At 43.6% G+C, this 19,851-nt stretch overlaps 2 protein-coding genes across 5 annotated transcripts in view; both read right to left on the bottom strand.

Moving 5' to 3' along the window:
• CAMKK2 (calcium/calmodulin-dependent protein kinase kinase 2, beta) overlaps positions 1 to 463 on the bottom strand; it is a 19,760-nt gene extending 19,297 nt beyond the window's left edge. For 2 of the 3 annotated variants that reach the window (XM_014962126.1, XM_014962132.1), the window contains exon 1: positions 351 to 454. The gene's annotated coding sequence lies outside the window, so the exon portion shown is untranslated. Of the gene's footprint in view, positions 1 to 350 lie in introns of all 3 variants that reach the window. The other variant, XM_014962141.1, reaches the window with a different exon arrangement.
• A 1,636-nt stretch (positions 464 to 2,099) lies between these two features.
• ANAPC5 (anaphase promoting complex subunit 5) lies at positions 2,100 to 18,472 on the bottom strand. Of its 2 annotated transcripts, none has more exons than XM_014965226.1 (17): positions 18,239 to 18,472; positions 18,067 to 18,146; positions 17,131 to 17,240; positions 16,530 to 16,725; positions 15,332 to 15,398; positions 12,215 to 12,316; positions 10,848 to 11,038; positions 9,842 to 9,923; positions 8,793 to 8,882; positions 7,445 to 7,626; positions 6,844 to 6,979; positions 6,533 to 6,607; positions 5,469 to 5,590; positions 4,195 to 4,302; positions 3,621 to 3,768; positions 2,851 to 3,013; positions 2,100 to 2,444 (listed from the first exon to the last, which is right to left on the bottom strand). In XM_014965226.1, exons 1-17 carry the CDS (start codon positions 18,440 to 18,442, stop codon positions 2,230 to 2,232), a joined length of 2,271 nt encoding a protein of 756 aa, XP_014820712.1. In that variant the 5' UTR covers positions 18,443 to 18,472; the 3' UTR covers positions 2,100 to 2,229. The 2 variants fall into 2 exon arrangements, with proteins under 2 accessions (XP_014820712.1, XP_014820720.1); XM_014965234.1 differs by lacking the exon at positions 8,793 to 8,882 and adding an exon at positions 8,478 to 8,567.
• Positions 18,473 to 19,851: the final 1,379 nt, after the last annotated feature.

Here is a 19,851-nt window from a genome sequence, read left to right as displayed (position 1 = left end):
AGGAGGGAGGGAGGCCCCCCTCCGCCCCGGGGAAGGGGAGGTTTCCCCCCCCTGGGCAGCCGCATCCTACCCACCCGCCCCCGTAAACCGCTCTTTTTGTTTTCGGGTTCTTTTAAAATATTTGATTTTTTTTTTTTTAATATTTTATTTCCCCCTCCGGCCGCGGGCTGCGCGGCCCCGCCTCACCTCACCTCGCAGCGCAGCCGCGGGTCCCCGTCCCCATCCCCGTCCCATCCCGGACCTCCGCGCCCCGCAGGGACACCAACCGCAGCCTCCTCCCGCCCCTCGCCCGGGGCTTCCTCCCCTCTGCCCGGGGGCAAGCACAGCATTTCCAGCCCAAATTGGGTTACCCGCATCAGCTCCCCTGGACCTTGGCGAAGCGGTCGGCCAACGCTTCCGAAATCATCGCCTAAAAGGGGTTTCAGAAAAAAAAGTTGTTTGGAAATGGCACAGCGGCCACCACCAGGCCACCACCAGCACCAAGCACAGCTCCTGCTCAGGTGGCAGCTCTGGGATGGGGGCAATGCTGCTGCACAGGCACAGCCTTGAACTCCCTCCCCAGTTGGCACCAGCCCTTTGTAAACATCTCCCATGCTTTCCCCAATGCTAATTATTTGGATTTTCTTATGGAGCACGTTCCCATCAAGCACCACTCTTGCGCTGAGCTCACCTGCAGTTTTCTGGTGGGCTCTTCTTGCCAAGAAGCAACAGCTTCAACCTCCAGCAGATGCCAATGCCACAGCTGGGACAAACCCTCTTCCTCATTTTGCTTTGAGGCCCAGTTGTGGTCACCACTACAGCATTGTAGAGCTCCCCAGAGCAGAACCACACTTCATGGATAAATGCTGCTATTTTGACCAGGATCTCGAGAACCACTCTAGAAATCAAGTTTATGCACTTACTTACTGTAAAATAGTAGGTTCTCCAAACATTTTATGGATTGAACTCCTCAGCGCTGATTAACGGAGCTCTGATAACGGAGCTGAGAGGGAGTGAGCCACCAAAACCAGTGCTCCTGTGAAGCCCACGTGGCAACCTGGGTTACTCCTCACTGTTAGAAATCCAGCTGTCACTGTAAAGGTAGGCACGGATTATCTGCCAACACTAATTACGGAGACGCATCAACTAGTAATGGACTAACCTTCATTCCAACCACATCTTAGAGCTTCTCTCTTCCTGCCTCCCCTGGCAGGGCTCCAGCAGAGCCAGGTTTAGGGCTGCTCTTGCGTTCCTGTCTCTACCAATGCCACAGTTTCATCCAGTGCTTCCTGGCAGGCTCTCTCCAAGTGTTTACACCAACGATGGTCAGCTTTTATACCATCACAAGGTGACAGGGCTGGCACCCCCATCCCCAAGGGTCACCCACAAGGTGAGGTGAGGGTTGACACTCACAAAAGGGTGATGCGACCTGCCTTGAAATCCCAAACAGCATCAGAAACGAGATTTTTCTCCCAAAACAGGGATCTAACAGCTAGAAGTCAATGGCAATACATTGGATATTTAGTCAGTTGTGATCTCCATTTACTCTCCCGTGAAAACAGAGCAGGTAAATTATTCTCAGCACCTACAGGAGAACTCATATGATAAAAACCTTTCAGCGGAGCCAGGGCTTTTGTTCAGCCAATGCCACTTTCCTCAGCCACTCTTTGCACAAGGACACGTGTGACAACAATGCTGGGACTTTGCACCATCAGACCTCTCCGATTGAATCCTGTTTTTTTCCCTTCTGCCAGCACCATCTGTTTCTACAGAGTAAACAGCGACTGTAGACAGGTTAAATGCAAGGACACGTTTTAAATGAGACTCCCTATTCTTTGCCACTTAAAATGAGCACAAAGGAGCTTTGCTTATATTTTCCACTATTTTTTGTACCCCAGTGTTCATAAAGCCAGCATTGATTCTGAAAATGTCACTACTAAGAGCAGATATTTTTTCATCGTGACTGTGCTACTCCCCTCAGCGTGTTTATAATGCAGTCAAAAGAGTATTTTCTGGTTTTTCCCCCCATTCAATTCTGATTCTTAATTTCAAGTACAAAATAAAAGTGAAATGGGCGGAAACCTATGTTTTCCCTTAAGTTATTACAAACAAAACCCAAGTTTGTTCAACAGAAGGCCATGATTTATTGACGGTTGTTTTGAAACACGGATGACTGAATATAATAAAAAGACACTTGTAAAAAAAACCAAAAAAACCCAAGAAAACAAACTAATCTCATCTTTAAATGCATCACTTGAAGGCATTGATTAAGGGGACACCGTGTGCCGGCAGTTCCTGGTGCAACTGACGGAACAACATGGCACATTTGTTCCTTTCCTGGGTCTTGCCTAGGGTGTGGAACAGCCGGGCTTGGAAGTAGAGAACATCTCGGAGCTGCTCTTTGCAGTCCACTTTGGCAAAGTAAGTCTTGGCTTCGTTGAGATTCAAGATAGCAGACTCCAAAGCTATGGAAAAAAAAAGAGGGGACAGTCCTATTTAAGACGGCATCACAATAACAACTCCAAGCAATACAGCTCAGTTCTAAGGAGCCCAATTATAAATTCCTCAGCTTTTCAAAACAATTTGTGTCTTAGCAACATGGTCTTTCAGCTAGTTTCTGTTATTCAGCCTTTGCTGCAAAACATGGGTGTGCAAGTACGCAGATAAACAAGAATCTGTCACAAACACCGCATCTACTGAATAACCAATTCCAAACTGATTTGGCTTTCCAATAATTAGGTAACATGTTCTGCTGTATCATTTAGACTTTTTTTTTAACAGGGGTCATGTAGCAGGACTCCAATATATACACTGGTTTGCACTTCTCAACTTCTGAGCAGTGTCAGTGAGGAGAATCACTCTTCACGCTACCTTCAATCTTCTTCTGAGGAGTGTAGGAAGCTGCAGAAGCCACCTGACATTTGGCCACCAAGAACATGGCACAGCCTTTGTCCAGGACAGCTCCGTGGGCCAAGACAGGTTCTATTGCCGTCTGCAGAATATTCAGGGCTTGTTCAGGAATGCCAAGGATCAGCTGAAAGAGAAATACTTGCTGGTCTAATACTGGAATCCACTGGTAGGAGCAGCTTCTTCTCAGAAGACCAACATAAACCACATCTGCTTCTAATAACGCAATGCACTACAGACAAGGATGTAAATTTTCCCCCCACAATCTTCTTTTAAATCAAAACATATTAGTAGAAATGAGTGCTCTCTGAAATGATTAGGCATGGCTTCTCCAGCGCAGTCAGCGCTGACAACCCCATCTCTGCCAGCTCAGAATAAACAATATAACTGGACTCCATTACAAGCTTTATTGGTAATTCAAACACACGTCAAACTGTGCTACTCGAAAGCCTAAATACTAGCAGAAGAAATAACAGCTGAAGAAATTAAGGCAGGGCCAATTTATGCTTGTCTGCTTAATTATATGCAATAACTACAAATCTTAGTGACACACATGAAACTCAACTTCTATTAACTTCCTCCAAAGGTTTTACATTTAGAATGCACTTCTTCAGAATCAATAATTTGATTCCAACAAGGTTGTGTTCTTCTTAAATCTCGCAGGAGGAAAAACAGTATCCAGATCCCCAGAATAAATGTTGCCCCACAGCCCTGTGAAAACACATCAGACGTACCTGGGAGAAAGCCAAGTTCAGCACAGTTTTGGAAGCCAAGTACTGTAGGCTGTATTCCCGAGAGAGGGCGAGAGCCTGGAGCAGGACAGGCAGCGCTATGGTATGGCAGGAAGATCTCCAGTAGAGCTCTGCTATCGACAGCAGTACGCTAGCCAAAACAGGGGGAAGAATCATAAGTATTTTCTTTTGATGAAAAATGTCCACCTGTTTCCCCAAGAAGTATTCCATCCATAATGGTATAGATTTTATTAGGAATTACATTACTGCATAAGCGACAAACTGCAGTTACACCCTTAAGAGGAGCTGCTACCAACACAGAAAAGAGTCTTCCTGAAACTTTAAAATAAGTTTACTACCTTTTAGTTTACATATGAAAAATGACTAGGTTTCCGTTCCACAATATTTTGAGGGTTCCATTCCCCCATACCATGATTAATAAATGAAATTATTGTGTAATCTCCAAATCACAGTAGGTGATCTGAAGACTAGTGAAGTCTGAACACAGGCAAATTGAAATGGCTTATTCTAATCACTGCAAAGTGTCTTTTATACACTGAAAATGAAACATTCTTACCTAATCACCATCTCAGTGTTCTTGATTTTCTGGCAGTGGATCAACAATTTCTGCAGAAGTTTGTGTGCCTCTGACATTTGATTTTGGGCCTTCAATACAATGGCTTTTCTGCCATGGTAGAAAAAAAAACATCACTGATCGTATTTGTATATTTTAGATACAATTCTGCTCTTCAAAACACAGTAAAATAGGTCTCTATTTTGTGACTTCTGTTTCTTGCAACTGCAGAAAGGCATTCTGACAGAGTGTGTGCCTGCTATATACATGTGAGAAAATCAGATACCTCCAATTCCAGCTGGACAACTCACAGGCAGAAAGGATCAAACTCGTAAAACAGATTTAAATAGAAAACAGGCATTGCCAAAAAACAAAGGCCAAACAGGCAACAGAAGTGGGAGGGCAAGCAAGCTAGAAAGCACAAGCAGTTATTTGTACGAAAAACAGGTATGAGGTAAAGTAGCTAAAATCGACTGGCACTAACAAGGACATGGAGCAACATGGAAAGAGCAAGAATAGGGAAATAAGAAACAAATACACAGCAGGAGGGGATGCATAAAAACACCCCGATCCCATACACCAAGTAGAATATTTAAAGATCAGGAAAACCGCAAACAGTCCAATTCCAGAAGGACAAGCATCAGGTCCCACAGCTTGAATACTGCTCTTCTGGCTTACTGGCACTGCCTATGTTTTTAAGTGTTTTGCCTCATTGAAAATCAACAAGAAATTGCTTTTAACAGTAAGTTGTTTTTCATACTCAGCAAATAACAATTTTTAACCCTACCTATTTCTGACATGTCATTTCCATTTAGAAGCAAAATGACATTAAGGTGAGAGAAAAAATCCCATTGTCCCACTTTGTAGGTGTAGAAACCAGGACACAGACGAAGCTCTTACGTAGCAGAGCTGAGACCAGGCCTGAGATCCCCAGCTATTTGACATAAAATTCTGCATTGTGCTTAGGCTGGAGTAGTTACCACAGCAGCTTTTGAAGAAATCTTTTGTGTTCTCACAACAGATCTACAGCTCTAGAATAACACCAACTTCAGCAGTGCTGTTCCAGTTCTTAAAATGCCCAGAGAAACAACTAGAAACACTTATTGCAGGATGTACTCTGATGGAATAAGCACTACAGGTTGGACAACATGAGCATGATTAGTTCTGGAATGGGAAGAACATGTAAGCACATGTGACTGCCAGCAATCACTCTGCTAAATCTTTCATTCTCTTCACAGGACACACCTGGAAGTGTATGTGGATTCATGATCTCTTACCTGTATACGCCTTCGATGCTATTAAGTGCTGTAATTCCTGCTACAAGAGAATCTGCTATATGATATTTGCCATCATTCATGGCTCTCTCAAACTGTATTTTCTGATCAAACAGCATCCAAAGCTAAACAAAGAACATCCAGGAACAAGTTTTAGAAGCTGTGCCTGCTCATTTTCTAAGGTAGAACTTCATTTTTATTTCCCCCTGTGGATATTTATGTCTAGACACAACTAACTCCACTGTTCAATTACTGGATTAACTAAATTACTGTCCTCAACAGAAATGCTCAGGTCTGGATTAATGTTTCAATACCAAAGCTCACCTATTTGACTGCATTTTATCTAAAAAACCTCTTTTAAATCACTACTAAAGCTTTGAAACAGTAGACTTGTTCTGTAGCTAAAAGAGAAGGACCAAAAAGAGACGGACCAAACTATATTTAATGCAATCTTGAACACTTCAATGTAAATACAATCTTACAGACTCATGTTAATGTGTTTCCCACAGTCACACAAAACCCAGCCTATTCTCTCAGTTATTTCTGGATTGTAGTATATCAAAATAAGTACTACTAATTAAACAGAACTTTGAAGCTCCAAATCAATGCGGAGCATTTAATCCCTCTACACGCTTACAAAGGAGACATATATTCCTCTGTCAACGACATTTCTATTTAAACAGCTTTTTCTTAAGAGGCTACGGTGAGATAAATGTCTCTGCAGTCTTAAGATAACAGAGGCATCTTTTTCATGCTTTTTGTAGAAAAGTTTATGTCGAACAGCTTCCTGTGAGGTGACGAGCCGAGTGAAATTAGCAAAGGTATAGCCCAAGGCATAGAGAGGAAAGAATTCAGATGCAATGGAATTCAGATCCTATTGTATCATAGTTACATAATTTACAGGCTAAACTATAAATATTCTACCTGCGCATGCTGACTATTGGGAGGGAATCTTTCCTTTAGGTGTTTCAATATTTCAGAAGCAGCTGCAAAGTATCCCTGTAACACAGAAACAGCATTCTGATTAACAGATGCCAGGGCAGGCACCTCAACTATAAATATTCTACCTGCGCATGCTGACTATTGGGAGGGAATCTTTCCTTTAGGTGTTTCAATATCTCAGAAGCAGCTGCAAAGTATCCCTGTAACACAGAAACAGCATTCTGATTAACAGATGCCAGGGCAGGCACCGCTCCCCGTGACTTCAACACAACCTTCACAGAAAGAACTTGCCAAGCAAAAACCCCATATATTCTTCGCCCCCAATGCAGACATTAAAGGCAGAACAAAACAGGAGTTGAGTCTGGCACTCCCTGTCAGCAACACCCACACGTCCTCTTGCCCAAATGCCATTTCTGGCAGTAGCCACCCAACTCACCTGCTCTGCGTGTAGCTCAGCCAGGTGACACAACACCACTGCGAAGGACTCGGTGTTATTCTGCTGAACGCCCACGTTCACAGCCTCCAGACTGTTCATGCTCAGCAATGTTTGGGCTTGTTGAAGTGCCATGGTGCTTATGCAAGAGAAACAGTCTTTCAGCTTTCAAGCAACAAACCACCACCATTTTTAACGTATGGTCTTGTTATGACAACAGTCTACATTTTCTGGTAAGCCAGAGGCCCGGAGAAGAATGAAAACTTGTAAAACAACTGCTCTTCAGGAACTCTGGGCTATGCAGGCACAGCAAAAGCTGCACACAGACTAAGCACAGAGATGCTGAAAATGGGGGCACAGGAACAATTTATGCATTATTTGCCACTACTAAATGGAAACTCAATCTCTTCTCCAGTATGAGTTTGAAAGGCACGCAAGAGAATGGAAATAATTGCACTCAGCCTGCACTGAATCAGTCTGATTGCTTTATTTTAGTGCACTGGAGAGACAGAGTCACTTGTTACACCTATATAAATAACTCAAAATGCATTATGTGCTAACAAGTACAGTGAGCTAACCCAAGAGTTCAAAAGAAACAAAATACCTGCGGCCATATAATCTCCAAATGGCAGTCTTCTGTGCTATACTAATATCAATAAGCTCTGACAAGCTGTGTTTCCAGTGCAACAGATCAGAATCTTTTAAGGCATCCATTAGTTTGTTGGCAGCCTTTCCTGCAAAAGCTCTTTGCTGAACCAAGGACTGTATTCCCAAGGAAGCAAGGTACTGGGGAGAAGACAAAAAAAAAATACCAACAGCACTGAAAGACAATAGAGCACACTGGGCTTGCAAATCACACCGGAGCAAGAGTTCTAAACTAGGAAAAAAAATACCGAAGATGTGATGTTATTCAGCACAGACAAAGGAACACTGCTCCAGGCATTTCTTTAAATACCCACTTATGCACACCCACACATATGTGAATGTCATTTTGTTAGATTTGAAAGGTAATTTCCACTCCCACACACAGAAGTCTTAAAGAGGATGACAGGACTTGTACCTGGATTTCTCCAGTGATGAAACAGCTGTGAAAACAGAGAGCCTTTCCTCCCCTTCCCCACCAAGCGGCCATTTCTGCTCTCATCTCCCAACATTAGCAGTTTAGTTCCTTTTAGAACAATTCTCTTAAGAGATTGCAGATCTTGGGGAAGACAGAACTAAACATTAACAGTCAACAGAACTATTTAAGGGGAGGGCTGCTGCACCAGATCTCACAGCTGGGACAGAGCCATGCAAGTAAACTTGTGTTCAAAGCCCTGCCAGAGGCATCAGGTCTGAGTTTCAGGGAAGGTGGAGGCAAGAGACCCTGCCTTGAGCACCAGCACATTGTGCTACAGGCCTAAGGCAAACACAGTGCATGGGGCCAGGCTAGCAGCCACAGAGAGATTTTCTGCCTGAAAACCAAACAAGCTAAAAGGAAAAACAGTGAGCATTGCAATTCTGGAGTGTTAAAATTTATTTGTTTAGATTCAATTACATATTTTGAACAGACCAGCCACAAAACCCTATCGCACACACTCCCCTCGTGACATGCCCTTGTTCTAGAACAAAGTTAAGGGTAAATGAAATGGACTTACTGGCAAGCCAAAATGTAAAGATTTGTTTACAGAGTGCTCCAGCAGAACACAGCTATCAAATATCTTCTGTTCCAAGATGTACAACCAGCTCTAGCAAAAAAAAAAAAAAAAAAGAAGTTAAGATCTCATTGCAAATAGCTAATGGCTGCAGCCATTAGCTGCTCTTTACTTCTCTTACTTTTCGCACAGAATGCACAAAAACTCACTGGAAAAATAAAGCACTTCAAAATTAATATGATACTCAGGAAATTTCTATTAAAGGCTGCACAGCAAAATATATCACAAGTGCAGCTGGGCTGGGACACTGGCTCAAGCCGGCAAGCCAAAATGTAAAGATTTGTTTACAGAGTGCTCCAGCAGAACACAGCTATCAAATATCTTCTGTTCCAAGATGTACAACCAGCTCTAGCACAAAAAAAAAAAAAAGAAGTTAAGATCTCATTGCAAATAGCTAATGGCTGCAGCCATTAGCTGCTCTTTACTTCTCTTACTTTTCGCACAGAATGCACAAAAACTCACTGGAAAAATAAAGCACTTCAAAATTAATATGATACTCAGGAAATTTCTATTAAAGGCTGCACAGCAAAATATATCACAAGTGCAGCTGGGCTGGGACACTGGCTCAAGAGCAGTCAATGCTGGAGGTTCAGAGTAACGCACAGAAACCCCACTATCAGTCAATGTGGAAAGCAATATCTCAGGAATTTGATACTACTGATGCCAATTCATTATACCAACAATGTTAATTACAGAACAAAATACAGAGGAATTTAAGTCTTTCCCTATTCATTATTGTTTGCTCAAAAGAAGGCCGATTACTCAGTTTGATACTACTGATGCCAATTCATTATACCAACAATGTTAATTACAGAACAAAATACAGAGGAATTTAAGTCTTTCCCTATTCTAGCATGTTTGCTCAAAAGAAGGCCGATTACTCTTTGAGAATCCAAAAGACAGTAAGGAGGAAGTTTATGAAATACTTTGTCTCTTAAAACTAAACATATAAAACTAAACTTCAGGTTTAGTACTGAGATTTTATATGAGGAGGAAGTTTATGAAATACTTTGTCTCTTTAAAACGAAACATATAAAACAAAACTTTGAGTTTACTACTGAGATTTTATTACTCTGGGACCACAACTCCTGTTTTAGAAAGTAATCCTGAGCTGCAACAAAACCACCCCATGATCTTCCTACGGTTTGTTGCTCTGGGTGACCCATCTGCTGGACAGTCTTATTTAAATTACTGAAGCATTTGATGAGATACTACCATAAGAGCAGCTCTGTAACAGTTCACTGAGCAAAGGCTCAGATAACAGAGACAAAGGTGACTTAACCTCTGTTTCAACACAGCTACCTTACCAGGCAATGCTGCAAGCAAACATGGTCGTTAGACTCCTGTGCAATTCTGATGGCTTCCTGAAGCGCCAGTTCAGCCTGTTGGCTGTTGGCAAACAGAAAGGGAGAACATATTAGCATTCCCACAGTGCTTAACACACAGCATTACCATACAGAGGAATATTGATCTAAATTATGCATATCGCACTCAGAAGGTAACTCTGATTTAACAGACTGCTGAGAAAGCCTGTATTTTCCTCCTAGCACTTCAGGAATATATTTTAGAGTGTAATAAGCAAGACAGCATCTGCAATCCACTACAGAAATGCAACTGTAACCCCAAAGTGGGCTTTCAAACCCTGTGCCATGTTATTGTTTGAACTGGGGCAATGTTAAGTATCTGTCCATGTAGAAAAAGTTGCTGCTCTCCATTTTGCAGACGTGCTTGACTCCAGTCCTTTTACATGATGTATCCAGGCAGCAGTCAATAAATGCAAACCATACATGGAGATGGGCCAGCCAGCTTTATCGATAAAATAACACGCACCCCTAGGGCATTTTGATATTAAAAAAGCACAGATGGCTTTTTTGTTTTAATTACTCTTTTTCCAGATCACCAGTTCTGTGTTGATTTGCATGTTAACAGAAAACTAACCACACTTTCTTGAGAATATAGCTGAAAATAGGCATCCATGTCCACTGACCTTTCTGAGGTCATGGCAATGTAGCAATTGAGAACTTAAAAACCTAGGAAACAGTTGCAGCCGGACACAGACAAATGTCAACACTTACCCTGCTGTAGATGGCTCAGTTATTATGGAAACCAAATAAATGTCAAAACAAAACCAAACCAAAAAGAATCGAGATTCCAAGAAAATTCCAACCCAACTCAACTATAGCTGTTATCAAACTAGAGAAAGACCCTTCTTCTCCTGCACTGATCTTCAGAATGAACAGGAGGTGTACCCATCAGCTCTTATGAGATGCAACAAGATGAATTTTAGCAGTGTGGTACAACGTATGAACTTACTAATGGCCAAAGCGACAGTGGAGCGCAGCCAGGTTCAGAGCAGCGTATCGCAGGCTCCGGCCGTAACCTTCATCCCCGTTGCTTTTGCTTTCTGCTCCAGTGAGAATCAAACGGTCAAAATAGTGAAGGAGGCTGTGTGTTGAACTGAAGACGTCTTGCACTCGGAGACTATTTAAGTAGCTTAAATAATGCTAAAAATCGAAGCAAAATCGGCTTTAACTATACGTAACTATTAAATCAAAGTTTTTGTTTTATAAATACTATGTATCTTACTGGGAAAGCCTGCCTAACAAGTCATATCATGAAATAACTGTATGGTCAGGAATGTGCCTGATGAGAAGCTGCAGTGATACTGATACTACCTGTGCAGGATTTCTGTAAATCTTGGATGAAATCAGTTGGTTTCCCTAACAAGATCTTCCAATTGGTGTCCCATAGGCCAAGATCCAGCCGTAACAATTATCCGACCCAGGCTGAGACCTCTACAAAGGTAGAATCCCTGTATGTATGTGCAACGTGAGAGTGGGAATGGAGACATGACTCCCACTGTGTCTGCACTCAGGAAGATACTCAGAAGCACAAGCGCTTCCAAGTGCTGTGCAGATAGAAAGGAGATGCTAAATCTATGTATTTTCTTCTGGGCATTGAGACGTGGGCAGGAAAACCCTTTATGTCAGCCAAACAAAACATTAGAGAGGACTTGCAGAGTTGTGAGGAGGACCAGCCTCTGCTATGGCAGCACTTTCAAGGATATGTCTCCAAATGGGAGCAAGGAAAATCCTGTCTGCCCCAGCCCAGGGCTACTGGGAGAAGGAGTTAGAAAGGGAGGCAGGAAAGAGTTGACTGGGAACTCATGGAACTTGCTCAAGAATAAGTTGTTGAGGAACAAGGCAAATGCTCACAGCACAGGTCTGGAACCAGCTCTCAATGGGAGCTGTCTATTGCTTTTGGTATAAATTGCTATTAAGCACCAGAAGCAAAGACCAGTAAGCAAAATCAATAGATTCTGCGCTTAATACTGACTTTTAAACTAGGGGAGTATGAGGCCTGAAATTCCTTAAGAAAATGTGTGTAAAAAGAAATGAGTTTTAGATCTAGTTCAACAAGAATGCAATTACACAGTTCCACCAAAATTAAGAGGATTATATCTGTGCATAAAGCTAGACATGTGATGAAGCACTCAGCCTAATTAAGGTTTCTGTACCTTCAGGAGTTTCAGTCTGAATTACTAAACATTTACATGCAACTTGCTCACATTTTTATCATCTGCTTATATTTCAATATAGAATAAATTACTCCCAAATAATCCCATCCTAGAGATAAGAAATCCCTTTACAACCATTTTGGATGAAGAAAAAGATACTTACTGCTTCAGCAAAGTCTGGATTAAATTTTAACAAGTTGTTCAATTCCTTTTGTAAAGATGCTGGAGTAAGAGCCTTTGTTTCATCGTTCTTTAATAAAGAAGCCTGGAATAAAAATTGCAAAGTAAAAATAAGATAAGTAACTCAATCTGGAAGGTTACAAATGTATTTTGATACATGCTTGTCAGTTTGTTATCTGCTTGGAGAGAACATTAAAGAAGATTTCGTAACACCTCTGTCTAGTTTACTATGATGGTGAAACATCAGTGGCAGTTATATTCTATTCCATATTATAGCATTCACTTTTCAGAGATCAAAGAGACCAAGTGAAATAAAAGCTTATTCAAACGACTGTTTAAAAGTACTTAAAGAATTTTGTTTAAGTTTCCCTTTGAAGAACTAATACAACGGATTGCTCACTGGAATTACTAGTATCTTCCTACAAAAAAACCCAGGAAATTAAACAAAACTAAATTCATAGTTTGCTTCAGCAAGTAGATCAATGAATAAAAAAGTAAAATAATCTAGTTACTAGAATAAGCATGATTGAATAATAAAAAGACTTCACATTTCAGAACCCTCCTAAACATCAGGATTCCTCCATAATACTCTAATAAGGAGGGGAAAAAAATTATCCACACTGGTGACATCCTCTACATAAATCACACCAGCTAAAACCCACAGCATAACAGCATGTCACTGCAGTTAAAATCCACACCTTGCACCAGATCACTGCAGCCTGTCTTGTTTCCTCATTAAACCCCATAATCCACACCTTGCACCAGATCACTGCAGCCCGTCTTGTTTCCCCGTTAAACCCCATTCTAACTATGCTCCTGGATTAGGGGTTCCCTATTCTGCAGGCGGGATAGGGAGGCTGAAGCGCCACAACTGAAGCTGTCACAGGGGTCTGAGTGGCACCAGTGCCAGAAACTGGAGTGGGAACCACAGGTCATAGAGGCCCGAGTGTCCATGGTGCCAGCAACAGGAAGAAGTGAGAGTACACGTGTCAGTGGGTGACCACTGGTGAACATCAAGCTGGATAAGCAACTTGAGAGCCAAGTATTGAAACAGCTGGAGATGTCGCTCTGAATGAGACAGCAGGAGGAGTCCAAGCCAACAAAGAAGTCCTAAGCCAACTGATGGAGACACTGTGGGGCCTTTGGGTCAACTGAGAGATGCATCTGTATGTGTGTCATGTTTTTGTGCTAGTGGCAACTGGAGAAAAGACAATCCCAGGGCCAGCTCCTTAATAAATTGAGTGTATAAGCCTAGTTACTGGTGGAATCAAAAGGGAGAGATCTCGAGCATGTACATGTTATTTATTTCATGCTAATGATGTAAAGATGCTGGAGTAAGAGCCTTTGTTTCATCGTTCTTTAATAAAGAAGCCTGGAATAAAAATTGCAAAGTAAAAATAAGATAAGTAACTCAATCTGGAAGGTTACAAATGTATTTTGATACATGCTTGTCAGTTTGTTATCTGCTTGGAGAGAACATTAAAGAAGATTTCGTAACACCTCTGTCTAGTTTACTATGATGGTGAAACATCAGTGGCAGTTATATTCTATTCCATATTATAGCATTCACTTTTCAGAGATCAAAGAGACCAAGTGAAATAAAAGCTTATTCAAACGACTGTTTAAAAGTACTTAAAGAATTTTGTTTAAGTTTCCCTTTGAAGAACTAATACAACGGATTGCTCACTGGAATTACTAGTATCTTCCTACAAAAAAACCCAGGAAATTAAACAAAACTAAATTCATAGTTTGCTTCAGCAAGTAGATCAATGAATAAAAAAGTAAAATAATCTAGTTACTAGAATAAGCATGATTGAATAATAAAAAGACTTCACATTTCAGAACCCTCCTAAACATCAGGATTCCTCCATAATACTCTAATAAGGAGGGGAAAAAAATTATCCACACTGGTGACATCCTCTACATAAATCACACCAGCTAAAACCCACAGCATAACAGCATGTCACTGCAGTTAAAATCCACACCTTGCACCAGATCACTGCAGCCCGTCTTGTTTCCCCGTTAAACCCCATTCTAACTATGCTCCTGGATTAGGGGTTCCCTATTCTGCAGGTGGGATAGGGAGGCTGAAGCACCACAACTGAAGCTGGATCACAGGGGTCTGAGTGGCACCAGTGCCACAGGTCATAGAGGCCCGAGTGTCCATGGTGCCAGCAACAGGAAGAAGTGAGAGTACACGTGTCAGTGGGTGACCACTGGTGAACATCAAGCTGGATAAGCAACTTGAGAGCCAAGTATTGAAACAGCTGGAGATGTCGCTCTGAATGAGACAGCAGGAGGAGTCCAAGCCAACAAAGAAGTCCTAAGCCAACTGATGGAGACACTGTGGGGCCTTTGGGTCAACTGAGAGATGCATCTGTATGTGTGTTGTGTCTTTGTGCTAGTGGCAACTGGAGAAGACAATCCCAGGGCCAGCTCCTTGATGAACTGAGCGTATAAGCCTAGTTACTGGTGGAATCAAAAGGGAGAGAGCTTGAGCACATACATGTTATTTATTTCATGCTAATGGACCTTCATCCTCATCAGCCAGAGAGGGGAACAGGATAACAGACAGCATGCTCAGCCTCACCACTGGTTGCACTGGGGGTCATGGAGCTGCAGGAGCCTTGCCACTGGATTCAACAACCCCTAACAGTAAAGATCCTAATGGGACTGAGAAGTTACGTTGAACTTACAATACGTAATGTTTCACATAAATTTTAAATGTGTTTTATTTTTTTTTTTAGCAAGCAATTATAAGCATGCAGCTTATTTATTGACATTCGTGCCCACAGGTATTTCTGCTGTTTTGTATTTACCAGCTGGAATAATCAACAAAACTGTACATTTTCAATGATACCAAGTCTGAGGCGAGTGGTCAGAATGACAGTGACCTTCTCAGAACCAAATACCAGCATACGGTGTACATGCCCACATAAAACACTTTGAGCCCCAAGTGCTCATGCTGAGCAACTGCATGCAAGATATCAACAAATCTTTAACAGATCTAAGAAAACATCATGTCTGACAATGTGGATAAAATTGAAGGTGAAATTCACGTTATGGATCATTTACTCGAGTTTATGCAGAATTAACATACCTGCTGAGAAAGAAAATACTCTGCTTGTTTCTGGGAAAGAGGCCCACTGCAAGATATCTCTTCTTCCCTGGTAAGAAGCACTCTAGTTAGAAACAAGGGCAGTGAAATCAAATACAAGGAAACACATTTTATTAGACATTCCACACTTTTGCTTTATAAAGCCTTATGGGATATTGGAGCTCAACAGGATGAAAGGAAACTAAAAGGAAAAAACTTAAATAAAATCTATGACAAAGTTAGTAATCCGAATGACTTCACACGGATCAGTTGTAATCTTCAACTTGCAGAGACCATGGTCAGTATGAATGTCACCCTAAATAGAGGTGAAAACCCCAAAAAAACCAGCAGATAGAAGATTTGGGGTTGACACATTCAAATGGCTTTGCTCCGTTTTTCCTTTCTTCCAAAGATAGTCACAACGAAATGAACTGGCACTTTGGGCACACGCGTCACTCCAGAAGAGAGCTGTTCAGCAAGAACAAGCAGAAGTTTATTCCATGGAAAGACAGCAGCTCCAGCATACAGCCAGACTCCCAGAGCTGCTAACTGACTCATGGATACACAAAATGCTTGTAGGATTACTCTTACAGTGGAGCATCTCTTTAGCGGGTGAGAAGTCTCAATATGTGATTGATGTGAATAAACGTGATGTCTTTTATTTGGGAAAGGACAAAAAGAGAAACCAAAAACGTTAAGCTTAACTTCTCCTTGGTGAGCAAACTTTCCTTGCTGGAAGCAGAATTGAGCTCTCCAACAGCTTTTGCACGTCACACACCAGCACAACCGGAGCAGCCACCCAGCGGTGGGCTGTCCAGAAGGGGACTGTGGCTGGTGGTTCCCTGAGGGACCATGAGAGCAGGGCACCGCCATCTTCTAGCAGACACCCAGCAGGACTGTTGCCATACACAAGAGTCACCACATGGTGGCACCAAGGACACGGAGAGGCCACCCAGCTCTGCCAGCGCCTATCAGGCTTTAAAAAACATGTAAGATAACAGCATCCCAGTTATCACAACTGAAATCGTTACTGACAGGACATGCACAGGGTCTAGATGAACATTGTGGAGTCTGGAATGTTTAACAGGAGTAAAATCTTCAGCTAAACAAAGCTTAACTTTCTTCTGATGTGTATAGAGGTCATCTCAAATAAGACTAATTCTCCTAAGAAACGGGAAAGACTTTAACAATAATATATCACCTTAAAGGTACATCAAGTTCTTCCTTCTCCATTTTCCCCTCCAGTTCCTCTGTATTCGTCAGTTCCATGTCATTCTCATCAATTCCATCCTTTTTCTCATCGTTTTGGAAGTACTGCTGAAGGGCAGTGTAAAGTTTATAGACCTGACTAAAAGAAAGCTTATTGTACGCCAAGATCATATGGCGCAGGAACAGACCTGCAAAGGAAAACATCTTATTATGACAACTGTCTGTGAGGTTGCTGCTTCAGAGAGGAGACTAGAACTCATAATAACCAGAAGCATAAATTGCATTATTTAAATTTGCTTAAAGTGCCTCATCTCAGCCCTCCAATTGATAAAACTCAGTTTTGCAGGGTGTAAATCTGGTATTAATTTAGTGGCAAATCTTACAGACTATCTGATCACAGAAAAACTGTTAGAATCAGTAAAAACTGCACACTACGCAAAATTATTCATTAATATGAAACACGTGAGCAAGAGAAAAATCATATTATACGATCTTTACACCGCCCCAAAATGAAAAGCAAAGCTGTATTCTGAGTGAATTACGTCAATGATAGACATCACATCAAATATAATTTATGGATAACAAGTAGTTACCTACTACACTTGTTTTATGAACTTCTGGCTCTGTCCCTGTAAATGAATCTGAAAGGTCATCAAAAAATTGTTCCATATCTTTCAATTCTCCTTCTGCCATAAGTTTTAACCTAAACAGGGAAAGAAAACCACATTTTTTAGGGCATATACATCAAATAAAATACTCTTCTATTTCAGGTATAGATGAGTAAATACAAACAGAACCAAGTGGTAGCTCATTCATTAGGCCCAGGTTTTTATACTCACGAGCCAAATTAACACATAGTAAGTATTATTAATAAGCCAAATACTAATCAGGTTTGGTTTTTAACTCCCTCTTTAAACAGTTATTTTAATGGAGAACAATTAGATTGCTGTTCTAAGAAAACAATTAAGAACCCCAAACAGACTGATTTTTAAAACTGTTGCTGTTAAGTGAGTTAGCTAATGTCAACACAGATCTTAGAAACTTTATCATAGAAGAACTTTATCATAGAAACCGTATCATAGAAACTTTAAAACAGATGGCTTCGATGTTTGGTTTGTGTGCCTGTCAGAACTTATTTATGAGATTGAAGAAAAACGCAGAAGTACTTTTTTGCTCCAAAGGTACTTTTTTAACTGTGCATTTACACATCTCCGAGCACTTCTCGGGAGATACCAGAGCAGACACAGGTAACACAGAGGGTGCTTTATCATCTTCCACAGCGTCACTGGGTGCAGTGGCCGCGTTTTCACGTCCCCAACACAGAACACGAGAGACCACACGCCGGGAGGCGGTGACCCAACGGCGCAGAGGGTTCCCAGCACCACGGAAACCCGTCTGCCCGCGGCTCCGTGCCCGCCTCCGCCGGTCCTCGTCCCTCAGCAGCTGCTCCCCCCACTCCCCGGTGGCGGGGACCGGCTAGCAGGGCCCCCCCCCCGGGCGGGGAGGGGAGGCGCGGCCCCGGCGCCCACCTGATGTGCACGGAGCTGGCCAGGTGCGGGCAGGACTCCTCGATGGCCTTGCGCAGTCGCGACAGCGGCATGTCAGGACCCTGGGGAGGGAGGGAGGAGAGCGACATGTCGCGACGACGCCGGCGCCCCCCCCCCGGCCGTCTCCCTCCCGCCCCTTCAGCCCGTCCCCGACCTGCAGCAGCGGCAGCAGCAACCGGTTGAGCCGCCGCCGCTCCAGCAGGCCGAGCTGCGAGCCGGCGCGGCCCAGCTCGCTGAGGAGGACGAGCAGCGCCATCTTGTAGGGGGTGACCCAGTCCTTGATGCCGAAGACATTGGCGTGCACCACGCCGTTCGTCATCATGGGGTTGAAGTACAGGCTCTCGTGCACGCTCGCCATGGCGGCGGCGGCGGCGCCCCACCGGGCCGCCCGGGAAACCCGCCTCGCCCGCCGACCAATCACCGCCGTCGCCGCCATCACGCGGGCCGCGCCGCGGCCAATCAGAGGTGGAGTTGTGCGCCTCCCTCCGCGGGGCCGGCCGGCGGTTCGAGCCCTGAGGAGACGTTCCGGGGAGAGAAGGTTCCGGGGGGGTGCCCGCCTCAGGGCCGCGGGCGGAGGGTGGGCGGGCTGCGGGTCTCCGCCGAGCCGAGACAGTGGAGCGAGTGCAGAGGAGGGCAGCGAAGCTGGTGAGGGGGCTGGAAAACAAATCGTATGAGGAACGGCTGAGGGAGTTGGGACTGTTTAGTATGAGGAAGTGGAGGCTGAGGGGAGACCTCATCACTCTCTACAACTACGTGAAAGGACACTGTGGAGAGGTTGGTGCTGGTCTCTTCTCACAGGTAATTAGTGACAGAACGAGAGGGAATGGCTTCAAGCTCCAACAGGGTAGGTTTAGATTGAACATTAGGAAAGAATTTTTCACCAAAAGAGTGATAGGGCATTGGAACAGGCTGCCCAGGGAGGTGGTGGAGTCACCATTCCTGGCTGTGTTTAAGGGCCGTTTAGATGCAGTGCTAAGGGACATGGTGTAGGGGATGACTTTGTAGAGTAGGGTAGATGGTTGGACTCGATGATCCCAAGGGTCTCTTCCAACCTAGACGATTCTATGATTCTATGACACCACGCCGCGGCCCTTCAGCCCGGCTATGGACTGTGGCGAGCTATGGCCAGCATCTGTGGGGGCTGGCCGCAGCCTGTTAAGGCCCACAGCCCAGCGGGTTGTCACATCTCCATTGCCGCCGGCCTCCATGCTGCTCCACCACAGCCCCTGGGGACAGCGGATGGCAGCTCAGGGGGCCAGCACCCCAACCGTGACCCCGCCAGGTCTTGGGGACAGCCTGTGGTGGACGTGCCACAGCCCTCTGAGGACGCTGTGACCACCACCGGCGTTGGCAGTGCCGTGTGTCCCACTGAGGAGAGCCACGCGGAGGAGGCCGGGTCACCGTGGCTCGGCAAGGACACGGTGCTGCTCCACAGTACGGGGAGAGATGGCAAATTAATTGCCATCAAGATATTTCCAGACATAAGTTTTTATTTTCTCGATAATTTGTTAAAGTACTTCATTAAGGCGTCACGTTGCCAAAGAAAATACTCCAATTATTATAATAGTTCTCATTTCTGCAAGTGAGAGCGAAACAAAACCCAATATTGTTATACATCGGTGTGTCCCTGGGGATTTCAGCTGAGTGGCTCCTGATTCATGGCTGGGGGTGGAGAGAGGAGGAGGAGGAGGCAAATCAAGCGTGGAGTAATTTTCTAGAATACATTTACATTTAAGAAACTTAATGTTGTATTTAGCTGCTGCTGGC

The sequence above is a fragment of the Calidris pugnax genome, unplaced genomic scaffold (assembly GCF_001431845.1).
Source record: "Calidris pugnax isolate Ruff unplaced genomic scaffold, ASM143184v1 scaffold32, whole genome shotgun sequence".
Taxonomy (NCBI): Eukaryota; Metazoa; Chordata; class Aves; order Charadriiformes; family Scolopacidae; genus Calidris; species Calidris pugnax.
The sequence above is the reverse complement of the archived record's forward strand: the minus strand, read 5'-3'. Positions and strand labels throughout refer to the sequence as shown.